The sequence below is a fragment of the Orbicella franksi genome, chromosome 3 (genome assembly GCF_964199315.1).
Source record: "Orbicella franksi chromosome 3, jaOrbFran1.1, whole genome shotgun sequence".
Classification (NCBI taxonomy): Eukaryota; Metazoa; Cnidaria; class Anthozoa; order Scleractinia; family Merulinidae; genus Orbicella; species Orbicella franksi.
The window spans coordinates 16163803-16182500 of NC_138147.1; the positions used below are offsets into that span (position 1 = coordinate 16163803).

General features: G+C 38.9%; 5 protein-coding genes and 1 pseudogene across 5 annotated transcripts in view; 3 read left to right on the forward strand and 3 right to left on the reverse strand.

Annotated features, from left to right (window-relative positions):
• Nucleotides 1-12: 12 nt before the first annotated feature.
• Nucleotides 13-2935, forward strand: LOC145481507 (uncharacterized). Its single transcript, XM_081459997.1, has one exon. The coding sequence runs from the start codon at nt 1580-1582 to the stop codon at nt 2453-2455; it is 876 nt and encodes a 291-aa protein (XP_081316123.1). The 5' UTR covers nt 13-1579; the 3' UTR covers nt 2456-2935.
• Nucleotides 2936-3075: 140 nt separating this feature from the next.
• Nucleotides 3076-5245, reverse strand: LOC145481508 (uncharacterized). Its single transcript, XM_081459998.1, has one exon. The coding sequence runs from the start codon at nt 5217-5219 to the stop codon at nt 4401-4403; it is 819 nt and encodes a 272-aa protein (XP_081316124.1). The 5' UTR covers nt 5220-5245; the 3' UTR covers nt 3076-4400.
• Nucleotides 5246-5764: 519 nt separating this feature from the next.
• Nucleotides 5765-7015, forward strand: LOC145481503 (dnaJ protein homolog 1 pseudogene; annotated as a pseudogene).
• Nucleotides 7016-7082: 67 nt separating this feature from the next.
• LOC145481506 (dnaJ homolog subfamily B member 1-like) lies at nt 7083-14827 on the reverse strand. Its single transcript, XM_081459996.1, has 2 exons — nt 14356-14827; nt 7083-12440 (listed from the first exon to the last, which is right to left on the reverse strand). Exons 1-2 carry the CDS (start codon nt 14663-14665, stop codon nt 11761-11763), a joined length of 990 nt encoding a protein of 329 aa, XP_081316122.1. The 5' UTR covers nt 14666-14827; the 3' UTR covers nt 7083-11760.
• A 65-nt stretch (nt 14828-14892) lies between these two features.
• On the forward strand, nt 14893-17453 carry LOC145481509 (uncharacterized). Its single transcript, XM_081460000.1, has one exon. The coding sequence runs from the start codon at nt 15341-15343 to the stop codon at nt 16070-16072; it is 732 nt and encodes a 243-aa protein (XP_081316126.1). The 5' UTR covers nt 14893-15340; the 3' UTR covers nt 16073-17453.
• Nucleotides 17454-17597: 144 nt separating this feature from the next.
• Nucleotides 17598-18698, reverse strand: part of LOC145481504 (uronyl 2-sulfotransferase-like) — a 12787-nt gene continuing 11686 nt past the window's right edge. The window contains exon 8 of the mRNA XM_081459995.1: nt 17598-18698. This exon is cut by the window's right edge and continues 550 nt beyond it. The gene's annotated coding sequence lies outside the window, so the exon portion shown is untranslated.

Below are 18698 nucleotides of genomic sequence, written 5' to 3' on the forward strand. Positions count from 1 at the left end.
CCTGTCGAAGACTGTCGCTTAGACAGTGGGGAACTAGTATAGTTTTAATATTTTTAGCCAAAGAATTAACGTTCGAACAAAGAGTTTCCTGTGATAAAATAATTTAATCGTTTTTATCTATATATATAGTGAGCGCCTTAAACCAGAGCATACATATGTCACATTCTGCGCTAGAAACGTGTGCGTTCTCCTCACACTGGTAGTCACGGGGCTTTTTTGCGCGTGCTCCTATTTTGTAGAAATTTTTCAGGTACAGTACTACTTATTTTAGTTTATCGTCTTAGAAACTGTAATGCGCTGAAACCTTACGGTTTTTGCAATTACACTGCCTACGCGTGTTAACGGGTTTATGATGCAGTTCGTTTGGGGAAATCCGTGAAACGTGAGTAGTGGGAGGAAGCGTAACGCTATAATTATAAAATATGCAATTCAAGCTTGCATATGGAAGCAAAATTTCTAGCACGGTCGAAGTTTTTCTTCGATTCCACCTCATGATAAACAAATAGAATTTTACAGGCTTATTTTCGGTTAGGTTTCTTTTGGTTTCAGTAGGTGTAAAAATGTATTTAAAAAACTGAAGGTCACTGAAGGTAACCGCATATATCGATGACCTACCCCCTACTCACACAGTTTCGTGCAGTCGCTCATTTCATTTCCAACTTCCCTCATCTTCATATTCCTTTAGCTAAAAGTTCCCAATTCCGTCAGCTGCACTGATTAGGAAAGGGTTTAAAATATACACACAGTTAAGGAAGGCTTATCAAAGCATGAACAGCTATTTGCCTGTGTTAAATTTATTCAGCGTAGTTATTTACGGGACTTCATGTAGCAAGGAAAAAAAACTCCCAACGAAATGAAGAATGTATTTTTAGAAATTCAATATTACAAACACGGAGTGACTTTGAATTAATACTATTACAATAAAATTATTATTTTTTGTCACATAAACTATTGCATCATCGCAGTTGTCTTTAAAGGTCCTTCGACTCAATGCTAATTCAATGTTGATTTACGATGTCCAGCAGAATTCAAACTGTCAAGAACCGGGGGTGTGCAGAGAAAAATTTGACGCTTTGTTATTTATTACCAAATATACAGAGTTGTCTCAGCCATTTCGCCTGACTTAGTCTATTTCTGAGGTGATATTTTGCGCAAAACATCAACAACGGCAAATAAATAAATTTCCATCACACAGGAAGTTCTATCTCAGATCTTCCGTTCTTCAATTCTCAAGACAACCCATTTTCAGGGCGGCTTATCGCAACCGCGGTTGTGGTTATAGACAACTAAGGGGCGAAAATTTCATACTAGCTTTGGTTTAGGAGAGAAAAGATTTGCAAACAGAGTAGGGAAAACATGTAGATTTGGAAAACCCTACTTCTGAGAAAATTATTTATTGCGCGCTCGGCAGTCATCCGGCATATGCAGGTCGGTCACATGACCAATAAATTCTCCTGTTTTGCTATAACTTCCGCAATGGTATAAAAGTCATCATTTAAGACGAGCGACCGTCAAGTTGCGAGCACGCACCGAAGATGTTGAGGTAATAAGGAAAATTAAGGAAAGACATACAACTTCAATGGAACACTGCAAAGATGCGAAAGGAAAGAGCGCCGAACGCGAATTAGAGAGGACAAACGCGTACGTACTGTCACTTCTCAAAGATAAACGGCGACTGAACGCCGAGCTGGACAGCGAGCGTAAGTTATCAAGGAAGTTGAAAGAAGAATGTTGTGATTTAAGAAGAAGACTTAGGGAAAGCGAGATAACAGGGAACGAGTCAGCCGCTTGCTCTAATGTTAATTCCCTCGCTAGTGCGAGCGAAGAAAGTAGAGCGGAAGATCTCGCGGCGAAAATCGAATCTCTCGAGAACAGTTTGCGTGAGTCGCGCGCGCAGATTATTACTCTGGAAGATCACAAAACAGTGTTAGAATCGGAGATACTGCGACTAGCAGAGGCGCTTGGAAAGGATGATTCGAACTCTGATTTGGAACTTTACATCGAACAGCTAAGTATTTACGAAGCTGACTTCGAGAAAGAGAGAAAGGACAAAGAAAAAGCGGAGACTAGAGTTTCCGCTCTTGCTGATCAAATCACTGACTGCCAAGAGCTCATATCGACACTTACCCGTGAAGTGGACTTATATAAGAACGCATTCGAGCGAGAAAGGAAGGATAAAGAAATGGTGTTAATGCGTGAGAGAAAAGAAGGGAGAGCGCTTAACCTACCTACTTACTCGCAAGCGGGGCTGCCAAACTTTCCTGGAAATGTTAATGATCAAACGAGGCTTGCGTTACCTGTGCCAGCCCCTCATTTGCAAGTAGTCTACCCAATAGTAGACTCGGTATTACAGCAAGAAGACTCTAAGCGAAAGCGGGAACTTCATCGCAGAGGGGTACTCACAAGAGATACCCCTGAGAATCCTGAAACGACGGATTTTTTCTGCGAGAGCTGATTTAGCGTTCATACGTGTGTGAGATATTTTGCATTTTAATATTACTAGTCTGTCAACAATTATGCTTAAGACTTCCTCGATCTTAGCATAGTTTCGTCATGTCATATAGCCGACCCGCAGAGGAAATTGGAAAGCAGAAGAGTAATATTAAATAGGGTAACTGCAAGGTGTTACGAACCTCAAATACATTATTTTACAGTTATTGTATGCCAGAGAGCGAAAAGCTCAGCTGCTTAGAAATTGCTTCACAATTGTAAGTATATAACCAGTGGAGCCAACCGCGGAAGATGATGGGGTTTATTGAACTTGTAAATTTGCATAATAATCTACTTCAGGCACTTTGCAAGAGATGTAAAAATCACGAAAAATATCGTTTGCGCGATTGAAAATACGGCAAATCAATAAAAAATAGAAATTGCTGTGGGGAAAAAATGAGTCAAAATCACTGGGACCAGGTCGCCAATGCTTTAAATAAATACTTCGAGAAATTTCGGTTATGCAACAGAAAAAACGAAGATTGGGCGAACTGTCACAAATGTTTACCACTGCTGCTTTTGTTTTCCATCAACATTTTTCAAAAATGAAAACCTGCCTTCCAGTATTAAATCTAATTCCCGGTGAAACAAAGAAAATGTGTCGGTACTGGATGGCATATTCACTCAAGTTGGGAATGAAAAGCGTGCTAAGCGAATTGAAGATACAGCAAAGAAATAGATTAAAAAAAAAAAAAACATTTCCCGTTGTATGGAAAACGATAGATCCTTTAACCACAACGAAAGAGCTGTTTTGCGTGAACGAAAAAGCGAACAGAAATAGCGGATGTTTTTGGTGATAGCAAATCAGTAGAAAAGTTTATTTACATTGTTATCAGCTAGCGAGAGAGGTTCCCAAGCGCAGGAAGTCGTTCATTGTTCAGTTTCCTTTAAGGAAAATATTTCTCTCGAGAAACTTAAACGTAAATGGTGGGCTATTCTTGTACAAAACAAAGGCCAGATACAGTTCATCTGAGGGAAAGAATAAAACTCTCACGCTTGGATAACTTCATACATGACTTGATAAGCTGCAGTAATTTTTCGACAGGCAGTTGTTGATATTCAATCCTCAAAGGAAGTTAATATTTTAGTTCCTCCTTAAACCACTCTAAACCTCTGAAACGTTTCGATCGTAATTATAAATCGTCGCACAGAGAAACAGAAATAAGTATACAGTGAAAATTTCCATCATTAATTTCCATTCTGAAGACTTATCTCATACATACATCGCCAGTTATCTGCAAGAGTTGCGATGGTTTTCAGAACTGCAGATTTCATCAGAGAGAGTATTACATCACAGGGGTTAAAGAATATCATCAATGTTTATAGATTTTACAAGTTTCAATTTCCGGACAGGAATTCGGCTTTAAGCTTGGCACGCGCTTGAATCAGGCTTTCAACACGCTAACTCGCACTGAGATGTTTCGTGTCTTGGAAAAAGAGCGGATTTTTCGTAGAAATCATTGAGGGGGTCGACCTCTTCAGGATATGGGAGTACTTCCAAGAAAAGGTAACACCATGTTCGTGCTTTTCACGAGATTTCATAGCAACAATTTTTTCTGCTAAAGTTCAGAAAATGAAAATGAAATGGGAATCTTACGTTGCATTCGCTTTTTTATCTCTCCAAACGTGACACAAAGGTAGAATGTAGTCTTCTCTTGTCGTCGAGAAGGGACTAATAATCAAACAGCGTTGCGTGACTAAATGTATTTTTATCTTTGCATAATTATGTTTAGGACTCTTCTCAGTGTCCCTACCCAATAAAACTATGATGCTCTCGATACTAAAATAATAAAAGTACTTTTATTCTACTATTTTATATTTGGATGATCAGACATTTTATTCACACGATCAGGGAAAGTTCTAAACAACCTTGAAAAGCTTTTGTACAAAATTAAAAAAAAATATTTTAGTTAATTATCTAATTTCTCAGGGACACGCGCTTCTAAATCATTGCCAATGGACAAAATCTCCTTCACCGCCGCTCTGCGAGCAGATTTCAACTTTCCTTGTCCATCTGTTTCGACTAAATCTAAACTAAGAAGGCAACGAGTTAAGTGTTCTTCCAAGTACAAATATTCTTTATCTTGCTTCGATCCTTTGAAAGCTTCAACTCGTGGGATAAGTTCCTTCGCTTTTGCTAATACACTCTCGATTTCGTCGAACTTCTGTTTCTCGGCGGTTTTTGTTTCAAGTTGAGAGTCATCCGCAATAGCAGTTGTTTGATTTATGTCTGATGCACCTTTCTCCTCTTTCTCTGTACATCCAGGTTCAACAGATGAAGTCTGATCTCTTGAAAGTTGCTTGCTGTAATCCCAATGCACCTCCTCGAGAGAAGTTTCCGCGAACCCCTCGTTCAGACCATTTTCTTCTCCAAACCGAATCTCTATAGGAATGGGAACATCCCTGGCGTGTTGTGATAACTTTAGCTGTGACGGACAAGTTTGTTTTCCGTCTTTTTTCACTTTCTTGTCCCAGGGTTTTTCCCTGTGCAAGAATCGCGTGGGGATGATTGTTTCGCCGTCTGATTGTCGATCTTCTTCTACTACCCGTCTCGTTTTCTTCCGGTTGGAAACTCTTCTTGGCTTCTCAGATGGAAAATAAACGGGATCTTCCCAAAACGAACGAGGTCTTTCTCCGTAAAACCCACCAAAACCGTCGAAGGGATTTCCAGTCGTTTGAACGCGTGGAAAACTGCCGGCCCGAGGATCTCTGAAAAGGTCTCCCCGCATCTTCAATGTTCTTCTCAGTCTTGTTGTTTCTTCTTCAGTGAATGTTTTATACCAAAATGATGCTATGCAGGATTCAGTTTCTTTTATAGGCAATCAAGCACTATTTCTAGAAACGTGATGAAGACGCTAGAAAGTGGTCACTTCTATTATAAAATGTGCTTCTGTAGAAACTTTAAGAACCTTCGGGAAAACCCTCGAAATTTCTCGGATCTTCTCAGAGGAGGGGTACAGAGGTTCGCTTGTTCTCAAAGTCATTGCGTTATAATCCGGCAAGATTTTGCATAAGTCATATTAACTATTTTATTCAGAGAATTAAGGGAGCGAGGAAAAGGGTTTTAAATCAGGTTCTTAAATTTTATCGGTGGAAAAATGGCGCTGAAAACAAGCTTCATCGAGTGGGACAAAATGCCCTCCCCTCCCCTAAAAGGTTTGTTTTGAAGGCACTTTCCAGAGCATTCGGCGCATGTGACGAGAATTTTATATATAAAGCACTTGTCTTAGATAGCTAGTTCACGTCATTGAAGTTTTAAGATTGCATAGCGCTGAGTTATAGGCGAAACCATGGGAAGAGATTACTATAAAATCCTTGGCGTTCCTAAAACAGCTAAGGACGACGAAATCAAGAAAGCCTACCGAAAGCTTGCTTTGAAATGGCACCCAGACAAGAACAAGAGTGCGGGAGCAGAAGACAAATTCAAAGAAATTTCCGAAGCTTATGATATCCTCAGTAATAAGGAAAAGAGAGATATCTTCGATAAGTACGGTGAAGAAGGACTTCACGGTGCTCCACCGAGTGCAGGCAATGGGATGAACATGAATTTTGGTAGCGGAGGACCAGGATTCGCAAGAACATTTGTGTTCACGAGTGGAAATGCACGCGACACCTTCGCCCGAGCCTTCGGAGACGACGACGAATTTGCCGACATCATTGGCGGCCTTGGGGGTTTTAGCTTCTTCAATGATAGCAGAGGTAGAAAGCCAGGCCAGAGAGCAAATGGGATGGGAAATTTCATGTGCGACTTCGATGGCATGGCCCCACAAACAAAGAAACAAAAAGTCCAGGATGAAGCAATCGAGAAAGATCTGTTCGTGAGTCTGGAGGAACTGCTGAGTGGCTGCACGAAAAAGATGAAAATATCTCGGAAAGTTCTCGACGGACGTGGTATTTCCAGAAAAGAAGAGAAAATACTGACGGTGAACATCAAACCAGGATGGAAAGCAGGAACAAAAATAACTTTCCCGAAGGAAGGCGATCGCAAACCTGGAGTCGTCCCGGCCGATGTTGTGTTCATTGTCAAAGATAAAACACACAGCCAGTTCACGCGGGACTCCAACAACAATATAATCTACACTGCAAAGATTTCATTAAGAGATGCCCTGGCTGGAGGACAAGCCGAAGTTCCTACTCTTGACGGACGAAAATTGGGACTAAGATTAAACAGCATTGTAAATCCAGATTCAACCGAGCGCATTCATGGAGAAGGCCTTCCCTTGCCCAAAAATCTCACCAAGCGAGGTGACTTGATTGTCAAATATGACATTCGTTTTCCAGATGAACTATCTTCCGCTCAGAGAGACATTTTACTGGATACATTACCAAGATGAAAGAAAAAGATATCATTTGAATTTTTTCCTACATGGTAAATAATTTATTCATGTACCTGTAATATAGTATTTTAAAAATGGCCAAGAGCTTCTTTTGGTTTCTAATAATATATTTCTAAACATATGTTATGTCCATGTAGTAATATCAAGAGTCTGATTACATTAAAAATATTTTTGTTTCTTAAATTTGACATGAAAGGTCTGTTCTTTTGCAAATCCTTGAGTATTGATTGATGGGCAGGCTTTCACAATCTTCTCTGCCAATCCTGAGCGAGCAAGGGGTTATATTTGAGCTAAACTTTGGTATGACAGCTTTTGTACATAAATGGCAGCTTGTGAATTGGTCTTGAAATTTGTACAGGTTAATCCTCTCCAGGAGTCTTTCGATATTTAAACCTAAGTGTAGGCAACTCCCATTTCCTTCTGTCTTTTCCAGCTTTCAAAACCAGGAAGGAAACTGAGGTCTGAGGTATTCAGACCTAAAGCTTAATCTTTATTCCTTTACTTCAGGGAAATTATCTTTAAGTTTGTTGTAGAATTAATTCTAAATTTTGTTTCTGTAAAATTCATATTTGTTTTCAGAAAATATCTATACCCCTCCCACATGAGACTTTTGAACACCTCATCTGTCGACTCTATGCTTTCCTTTAAAAATTATTGCATGTAACCCCCTCCCTGCCCCCTTTGAATTTTCAAATTATGATTTTGGCTTCACTGGGTACACATATTTCCTGGACCCACCCATTATCATCTCTCTGAAGCCTCAAAGAAAAGGTATCTCAGATGTCTTTTGTTTCCTAAACTTCACCTTTTGCCCCAGGAAGGAAAGTGAGACATGGTTAGACTAAGCCCCCATTTATCCTGTCACTTACTGAAGAGTTGTCAACTTGCAAGGCAGTGAAAAACAGGAAGCCCATCAAAACATGGATGATATACTGTTCAAACGCTGAATTAACTGACTTGCATTTACTTTGACTCTGGGAGTCAGATGAAGGGTTCTCACTTGAAGTACAGAAGTAAAACTCATTTCTGTGACTCTGGCCCTTTCTCTAGTACATACTTATGTTCCCATTTCCTCATTTTAGTATTATTGGCCTGAACTTGGCAATCGTTTAATAGTTAATGAATTTAAATAATATCGTAAGTACTTTACACAATTTACTTCCTCTATTTTTAAGAGCTCATCCTGGGGGATGGGGAGGGGTTCTCCCTTGTACAGTCTATATAGGTATGTGCAGCCCAAAGTGTATAGTTTTTAAGCCATTTTGACCTGAAAAGGGGCATGGATTTTGATCATTTTGGTCTTAAATTGGGAATTTTTTTACTCTGGATTGGCATTGCATATTTTGTTTACCAGGAACTAGTATTTTTCTGCATCAACATTTAGCCCTCATTGAAGACTACAGACTGGTAGTCGAAAGCTCATTTTAAACAAATTTTTAACCAGAGATCGTTTTTCTATTTTTCCAAACATTTAGCAAGTTCACCAGTAGCATTAAGGGCCCATCAACCACACTCAGACTTAACAGGTGTAATGCATCACGACCATTATTGACAGCCCTAAGTAACCCCTGCCAAAAACTTTGGGGAGCACCTGCCTGGGAGCTCATCCTCTCATATCCCCCTGCTCATGACAAATTATGAGATCATAATTGGGGTCAATAGCCAACTAGGAACACTTGACACATTTTTGTGACCAAACTGTAATAATTGGTGCATTTTGCTGTTTCAGCTGAGGAGGGTGTAAAAAAACCCTGGCAAAAAAACCTACTCCAGATGGGGTGTGCCAAGACAAACCCTAAAAAATAAAACTTATAAACTTTTATACAAGATAAAAAAAGATAAAGCATGGGTATACTAAAGCAAGGGAGTGGAGATGGGGGGAGGTGGGTGGCAAAATTAAAGATTACTTTTTGGTACCACTTAGATTCTCTTCTTGGTATGTACCATTCCTGAGTAGGATATTCCCTTATATGGTGCACTCTGATGTTGGACAAGCCACCTGACAGGGTATGGGTTTTGGTGTTGCTACCCTGAACTGGATGTACAATTTGTACAAGTCTGTATTAGACTGAGTCTTTAAAGTCTGTGTTGGACCTAATTTGGGTCAGTTTCTGTGGCATTAAATGGCTAGGAGTATTTCTACCCCCCTCCCCCTGGACTGGATGATAGTCCATGCCAGGAGTAACACCAGTAACCATTTATAATCCTGGGGCCCGTTTCTCAAAAGCCCTGGAAACTTTTCGGCCTGAAAAGCCATCTTTAGTTAATGTGTTTTTACAAACAGAGAGTTGCATACGCCTGGAACTTCTTGTATGAAGAGAACCTCTTTTCATACTAAGAATATGCGAATAAAACAGCTCTGTAATCATAAGGTTTGAGATTTTGCTAGGTCTTTCTGGGTGTGAAAACATTTCAGGACCTTTGAGAAATGGGCCCCAGGGTGGAGAGTGGCACTGTGAAAGTAGAGAACTGACCGAGTACACATTGCAATGATCCTGGCCTTCAAGCTCAAATCTGGACTGCTCAATCCAGAGTTCCACATGCTTGGATAACAATTACATCCCTGTGCCTCCTTCTGGACAGGGTCTGTGCCTATACCAAACAGACCCATCATTAAATGTAACAGTATTCAGCAAGCTGAGATCACAGACATTCACCAGTCTTTGGAAGGTGGTCAGTCAAATCAAATAAAATATCTTGAAATAAATTTCAGGATGAGAAAGTACTTTAGGTTTGCAGGTATCCTCTAATTCCACCCAGTCCTATTCCTAGAAATGGAGGGTGTCAGCAGCAGCCCTGTATACAGACAAGTGTCAATATGTCCCCTCCCCTGCCATTTCATTTTTTGGCACTTACTTCATAATATGGGACCTCTTGGGGTTCTTTTCCCTGGACCAAGCCTACTTCAGGAAATTCACTCAGTGTTTTTATTATTTTTGTCAATTACTTGACTCAACTTACACTTGCACTTGGCCAGACTGCTAGTCACATTTCTTCTAAAATTTACTCACCATGGCCTACTATGCCACTGGCCTGCTGGAAATTTTGGATAAATGTTCTTCTCATATTCATATTGGAGTCCCCTTCCCTTTGGCTGAATAACACTCTATTGCCAGCCAAGAGACATTGATTTGACCCTAGTTCAGGCACAGAAAATACTTTAAAGCCAGGAGCAACTAGATCCAAAATAAATGCGCAAAAGTGGCTGTGTTGAGAGAGGGTCGAAAAGGGAGGGGAACACACGTTAATGGAATTGGCACTCCTCTAAATCAACCATAAATTACTTTCATGTGGCAATACCCTATCCTCTCAAATGGGACTAGGCAGAGAGGGTAAGAAGGGTGTAAGATTGGTATGATCTTCTACAACTTTGAGGTCAAACTGTAATTTGCAGTAGCATAAAGGAGAAATTGTGCCTAACTTTGAAAACATGGCTTCTTTTGAGTTCACCACTTTTAACACCACACATAACAAGCTCAGACTATTTTTTCTACAAAATAATTTAAGTATAATTTATTTATGCAAATGCAGTTATTGTGTACATGCATTGTTACATATTAAAACTGAAAACTCAGTTTGGCTGCTGGAAAACACCAAGCAGAACTGGAACACATCATGTTACTTACAAATCAAACCAAATCTAGATTTCTATTAACTGGAGTAATTTTCTTGTTACTTTGAAAACGTGCTAAGCTGCAAAACAAGACACCTAGATCTTTTCACAGCTAGTAGCACAGTTTGCAATAGTCAGATTTGAAATGGAATTCCAAGAGTGTTCCAGGGTACAAATATAAAATTTTCAAGTCTGACCCAGAACTCAGAAATGTTATGTTGTAAATGTATAAAAAAATTATGCTCTTCTATCAACTGACCTATTAAGTGTTTGCGGTAAAGTTTATGATAGCAATTTCATTTGCTATTTTATAATAACTATAAAATCTCAGCAGTTTCCCAGGAATTCAGGAAAGCGCAAACCCTGTTATGGATGTCAGATTGATCTAGTAATAATGAGAGGAGTTGTGATGCAAAATATTGCACTAGAAATTCCATTTTCACACACTTTACTATACAGCAATACCTATTGGCATTTTGCAAATATGCAATCTATGCCACATTAATAACTACTTTGGATAAGATATTTGTACAACCCGCTTTTCCCACGAATATTAATTTTCAGATTTTCTACAAATCATCAATCAATATTGATAAATATATGTATATATTATTTCTATACAGTGAAGCCCTATTCCTTGACCCTATCAGTGTTCAAAACGCAGCTAGCAGCAATGGCCTTGTCGACTTATCATACCCTTTCTATAAATTACGGTTTCGCCTTTGCATAAATGCCGAGTTGCTTGTCAAAGGAACAATAATTATTGTGATCACGCAACTTCTATCCTTTAAAATTTCAATGTCCTGTCTCTCTTTATATATGTATTTATCCCTTCCACTGGCTACAAAACACAAATTTGACTAAAACTGTTAAAATACACTTTCTGTAAAGAACTTGATCAAATTAAAAAGCTACAACAAACTGCATGGTTGTCAATTTGAATTAAAACTGACAAATTGTTCATGGAAAAAAGACAATAGTTTTTGTATATACAAAGAGAAACTTTAGCACAGTTCAAAATGGAATAATAAATGTATTCCACCTTTAAACTCAAATAGATGAAACTGTAAAATTTGTTACTGAACACAGGGTCACACTTTAATACATGGAAGCACATAAAAATACCATTTGGAAAATATAACACTGACAAGATGTATACTGTACCACCACTTTGACAAACTTGACAGTGCAGTGTAATGCCGTTCATGAGTTGTCTCTCACACCATCCTCAATATTGAGTAAAATAGAGTGGTTGCTGCAGCCACTTTGAGGAATCATTCAAGTATTGTTCAAATAACATCTAACATATTACAAGTCTTATCATACTAAATTCGCCAGATGCTGTCTCTGTTCCATTGACAAATTTGTTGGCATTTCTACATCAAAAGTCACTATCATGTCGCCCCTTTTTCCAGGACATTTTGGCAGAGGAAGACCTTCACCAGGAATTCTTTTCTGCGCTCCTGGCTGTATGACTTCATTTAATTGTACAGATAATACTTTCCCATCAATGGTTGGAATAGGTAGGATGCAGCCAATGAGGGCATCACGCAGACTAACTTTTGTAGTATAAAGTAGATTGTTATCAGCATCTCTTTTAAAGTACTGGTGTGGTTTGTCCCCGATAACAAATATAAGGTCCGCAGGTATTACTCCTGGCTTTTGGTCACCATGTCGCTCAAAAGTTACTTTCGTTCCTGCTTTCCAGCCTGGTTTTATTTCTATCGCAAGAATTTTTTCTTCGCGAGAGGTCCCTCCACCTGGGGTTAAGACCTGCCTGCTTATTTTCAGTCTTCTTGTGCAACCAATTGCAAGTTCTTCGAGACTCACTTGGATGTTTGTCTCGATGGCAGGATCCTGTACAGTTTGTTTTTTAGATGGATCTGGAGAGGGAAAGTCAAAATCATCATCACCAAAACGTTTGAAGCCAGTTGAGCACGAAGAAAACCGTGAGGTAGAAAACATGCGGTCAAACTCTGAGGTAAAGCCGTCAAAGAAGTCTGTTGAAGAAAAAATATACAATCAATTAATTGGTGCTATGAAGTTACAAGCTGTAGTAACTGAAAAAGCCTGTAGACTTTCAGCTTTTAGGTTCTGAGTGACGAAACACAGGAAGTATGGACTAAAATTATCGCTGCAGGAAAACAAAGATAAGGCAACTACTATTAATTGAACAGTTAAGTTCTAACACTAGATATGGAAACAAAAAAAGACCGTTCTAGTTAAAATCATAATATTGCTTACAATTCATTGGTTTAAATACCCATCTTGCAGCATCATGCCATACATGTACAAAGATTTGCAAATATAAAAACACTCAAGGACAAAGTGGATTTGTCGTAACACTAGCTGATCTTATTATTCCGACAAGGATCTACAGAAGGGACGGAGAGAATCAATCTCTCATTGAACTGACTGAACTGTTTTAACTGTAAAAAGCACTTTCCTGAAGACTATAATGTCTTTGAGGAACTAAAAAATGAACAGTGACTTGAACTGCATGCAGTGCAATTATTGTCCTGTGCAAGCTGAAACATGCTTTAAGCCCCAGAAAAAATGGAAGGTTCCAGAATAAGGAAGTTATTTATTCAGTTGACAGTTCATTATCATAACAAAATGTTAATGACAATCACTTGAAATTTGCTCGATGTTTTCTCTCATTTTACTAAAATGGTGTAACAACTATCATAATTCACAAGTGGATCATAATTTTTAACCCAAAATTTTGAGAGGGAGGAAGGTTGTAACAAGGGATCGTTGAAAGGTGTACAATTTTTTTCACACCCCTTCATAGATTGTATCACTGAAACAATTACAAAGCTATGGTAGAAATGAGAGATATCATACAAATTATTTCAAAAACAGGATTTCAGAAGCATACCAATTCAAAACTAGATTATGGCAAAAGTTTAAAAGAGTGCCAAATTCAAAGAGATTTGTTTTTCCTTTGACAAATAAAGCGAACAGCCAAACAAAAAAATGCATGTTAGCGGACAGAAAATTCCAGAAAAATTGGATATGCATGAAAAACGACAAGCACGCAAAGTGTGTAGCGACCAAATTTGTGATGGAAGCCATGAACTTATAGTCAAAATCAATTAAGTGTTCAATTTACTAGCTACGTCCAAAAATTTCAAGAAAGCAACTATATTTGTGAGTAAACAATCCAAAACAGATGAGTACGACCACGGGATAGTGTTCCACATCACCGATTTTTCGCAATGATCTCTTTTGTTAGAAAATTAATAGTAATACGTTCGTTTGACAATGACCTGGCAGTATACCTTAATACCGGTGTTAAACCAAGAAAGTGCGTGAAAGTGACGATTTGATGCAGACTAAAATGCTAATCAGCAAGCTACAAAGCCGGCCATTGAAAAGCCAAACAGCCTTTTGTTTTGATCGCCAAATTCCACCAATTCGTCCTACTCTTGGATCTGATTTTTTTCCCCTCAATTTCAATAAATTTTAATACTCGACACGACCTAAATGAATAAAAGTTAGCCATAGGCTTTAAAATCGCAATGTTACTGGTTCAAAACTCGTCCAATATAAACATGATCGAAAATAGAAGTTTCTAGAAAAACGGACAGCAGATATCCTTTCAAGAGTTTCATGACGGAGCTTTTCTGTAATATGTATTTATTAGAAGGACAAATTCAGAGATTTAAACTAGACCCAAAGTACATCTGACCTAACCGAGACTAGAAAAGTGAAGCCTTAACTAAGCTAAGCTCTTGGTACAATGTAACAGTTGCTGAATTCAGTGAACGTTTATAGCACTCGAGTTAGCCTATAAATCGGTCCATCCCTGAAGATATCATTTGGAAGCCCGGAAAATGGGCGACTTAAAGCCATCTAAGGCAAACGAAGGTTGGAAATTATAAGCAAAGCGACAAAAAAAAAATAACAAACCTGTGAATGCAAATTCGGGATCGTCACCAAAAACGTCGCGGAAAATGTTCACAGGATCCGGGAAGTAACCAAAACCAAAGCCGCCGTCGTTCTTCAGCCCCTCTTCGCCATAAGCATTGAATATTTGTCGTTTGTCAGGGTCTATTAAGACCGAGTAAGCCTCAGATATTTTCTTGAACTGTTCCTCCGCTCCTGGGCTTTTGTTCTTGTCGGGGTGAAATAGAAGAGCTTGCCTTTTGTAAGCTTTCTTGATGTCTTCGGACGGGGCATTTCGAGGAACACCAAGAACGGAATAGAAATCTCTCCCCATATACGTCGTCTACTCGCTCTAAACTAGGCTACCGGGAAATTAAATCACCTTTCTTCTTTCAACTGAATGGCAGTTAATCAGAAGTGCAACTCTCAGCGGAAAAGTCTGAACACTAAGCCGTTTCGAAATCCTTCGCCAACTGAATTGTCTTCATTGCCCGAGAGTCAATCGAAGGTTCTAGAAACAGTAATCGCTATGCAACCGCCCGTAAAAGAAACTATTTGGACGAGCAGGGGAGTGCACGGGTTCGTGTCCGTGGTCACAGATTAATATATTTGCACCTTAAATAACTTTATGTCTAGAAAAACTATCCCAAAGCTCTAAAAATATAAGTTTAAAAAAGAAAAAGGGTCTTATTTTGATGTCTAAGGGGAAAATGGCTGTTTATTTACTCCTGAAAGTAAACTGACAATTTTTACTTTCCCTACCCGAGTTATATTTCTCTGCCAATCTGTTCCCAGCTGGATGCTACAACACACGAGCCGCTGTGGTCACTATTGCTGAACGTTCTCGAACTGTTTTTGTCCTTTGTAAGGTTTATTTGTTTCTTTGCCGCCGGTTTGTCTTCTAGAAAATAATTTAGATTTGATACGCGTGAGCTGCGAGGGTATACACGTGTCTGTTAGCATACGACATCGTTTTATTTCGTGTTTTTATTTTATAAAATTCAAAAACATGGCGTCCGGTAGCGATAGAGACAGACTTCCACAGTTTACTTCGTCGAATTATGAAATCCCTTCGTGGCAAATAGAGTGGAATAAGCCTTGGTATCAGCAGTTTGAAGAGAAAAGAAATGTTCAAAGCAAGTACAATTCTAGAGGACATGCTCTGAACTGTAAGTGCTCGCTATGCGAGGAAGATATGGAGACCGCATTCAGCCCTGAACCGAGTGATGTCACCCACCTTTTTAAACTATCTAAAGACGAGAGAGATCAAGAAGCATTCCCATCGAAGGAGAAGCAGGAAAACTCACAGAACCACACAAAAGAACGTGTCATTTTATTCTCGGATTTACCGGAAGTGACACAACCAACGTCAACGGCCACCTCAAACGAAGGAAATAGTGCGTCATCAGGAGCAAGTTCAAACTCCTTTGGGGCGTTTGAAAGTTCTTCAGACGTTGATACAGACGCCCTGTTTGACAGCATTGGCTCTTTTTCTGCGATTCAATCGATATCGGGTCGCGTTTCAGACTTACAAACCCAAGTGAAACAATTCTCAGGAGGCAAGGACAGTCGCGAGTTCATAGTGCTAAGAGGCTTACTCGTCGCAACTTTAGCGGAACTGAACCGAATCAACGCCGTTGGAATACGATGGCTTCAACAAGCAAAGAATATCGCTATGGAATCAATCCACGATCTTTTAACGCAATTAAAGAGCAAAATTAAAGAAGAAGACGACTTATAACGCCTGAATATGCCAACTCGTGAATGCGCGCACGCTTCGAATACCTTTTGTTTTTATCTTGTTAATTAATTTTGCGATAACATCTGTTTCACCTCAAAAACGGGTTCAAGATCCTCGAGAAGTTTCGAAAACGTGATGGCCAAAGCACGTGAAGCGTAACTTTCGCTTTTAACAACATTATGCATAGCGGGAGGGCCAACGAGTTATTATTTAGGAGCACAATGTGACAAAAGATGGAACTCGTTGATATGGTCTAGTGTTCCCATATTTATTCAACCTGTTTGACCCCATCGCAGCTGTATAAGTAGTCACGATCTACAAGTGCTTTCCTCCCCGCCCCAACTTAAATATTGGTTTCGACGAAGAGTTTTGGGTAGTTCATACATGCTACTTAAAATGTAAAGGACGAATTTTCCAGAAATTGTCTTCTGTCGCCACGAAGGGTACATCTAACTGCAATATGTGCTGGCTCTGGCCAACAAGGTGGTGCAGTCTTCGAACTTACGTTCACGGATTTCTGCGAAATTGACGGAAATCCGCGAGTGTTTCAACCTTAATCACTTGTCAAATGTGCCACCCTAATCAGTAAAATATTACGAAGGGCCACAGTCTTCACTGCACTTGTTTCTAAAATCTCAAAATTGTATGTTACGTGACCATCGTCAGTTACGTAATAAATTTACATGTAAGATGTATCAGAAGCATGGGTTATTTTATAAGCAAGAATATTGTGTTTAAATATTTGGACTTCTAAGTTATTTCTGAAAGGAATTTTGTCTCCTATAAGAAGGTTTATACAAGGACACTGCTATCTGCATGGCAGGACTTGCTAATAAAGTGGATACCAACAATTTGAAGAGAAACAAATTGTCAAGTTTATGCCATTAGTTTCTACTTGCGTAATATAACGACATAAAATACAAAAGAAGGTTTCCCAAGTAAGCGTTAATTATAATTAGAAGAAAATGTTTCTAGATAAAAAATCATGGATGAGGAATTTTTCTCAATGAATAGGGGGATTTAACTGGAATTTTTTAGAATTTTTTAATTTGATTTCACTCTGTCAAATTAATAGGATAGTATAATTTTTTCCATTGTCAAAGCTCCACTATAGCATGGTATAGGGTTTACTTGGCACAACTGTCAGTGGAGCTTGCTTTACATTCCACATAGTCTTTCATGCAGGTTTGGTTTATTTTTTCAAACAAACTCCTCTTGCTGAAAATTCCCTTCTATTAAAAGCTCAACCATATTCCTTCTGGTAACAAGAGCATGAGATCTGCGATTAAATTAGTTCAATTAATTCAGTGTTTGCGAAAGAAAGCTTTAGAAACAATTGACCTTAAAGATATTCAGTGAAATGGGATTAGTATGCTGGCATGCCACATTGTTGCTTTTAATTTTCTGTAATTTAACATCTTTGATTTATAAGCAGCCTCTTCTTGGGAAAATAAGCCCACCACATAATACCGCAAGCCCAACAAAAAGGTCTTTTTAGGGACAGCAGAACTGGATGGATGGTAAATTGGCCATCTTACAGAATTTTATCAAATTTCATTGAGTCAAAATTTAGTAAATTGAGTGGTCTTGCAGCCTGCACAAGTATCCAGTTTTTCTGTTCTTTTTTCATATACATGGAATGAGAGCTAAAAAACAGAGGCTTTCACAGGCTAAAGGTCTTAAGGTCAATCTTGGTTTTCCTTTTGCAAGGCTTTAAAATATAATCTCTAGCAGCTTGCAAAGTCTTGGATTTAACCATTCTGACCTGGGGGTTGGGGGACTGGGGGCTTACAGGAGCCCAGTCATGTGGTGTTTTGTCTTTTTTTTGGCCATGTACAAAATCTCCTTTAATGGAAGGAAACCTGAAAAAAATAGTTCACTAAGATAGAAAAACATCAAAGAGGCAATAATAAACCATAAAGGAATAAGGATGGTGAAGATTGACATGGATTGCAAACAACGAATTTGAAAAAATTTAGGCTAAACTTTTCAAAATGTGCAAACCGTGAGTGAGCTCCTTTGAGACCCACACCTCATGTCTTTCCACGAAAATTTGACTGATGAAACAGTTTCTGCATTTAAGAACACCCTAACTTTCTTCAGAGATTGTGGGTTTTAATCCCATCCCAATCCCAAGCCTAAATGACAGCTAAGTTTTACATTACAGATAACTGCGATAATCTCTGTCCTCAAAACTCCAATGTAATGCATCTATCCTGTGAAATTGCTCATTCCTCCAAGCTTCATCACATTAGCAGTGTTATAATTTCTGATCAAAATGCCTAATTCATTGGAAAGGTAAAAACTTGGTTGTTCCTAGACCTGAGCTAGTACCCAGTCCTCCTCCCTTTTGTAGGATAATTGTAACTGTAAGCGAACGACATTTTCCGGCGTATGAAGAAATTTTCACTCTTAATAAAGGTGCCCTCTCTGGGAAGAAGTGGCAGAGGAATGAGTTTAACTGTGGACTTTTGAACCTTTGACAAGGTGTTCAACCAGGTGTGGGCATAAGATACACTACATCATAAACGTATTCGGCTAACATTATTTTACATTTTTAATATGGACAGCGTGATGACGTCACTAAACAGAATCAACATATGAGCTCAAATGGGAATCAGCACCA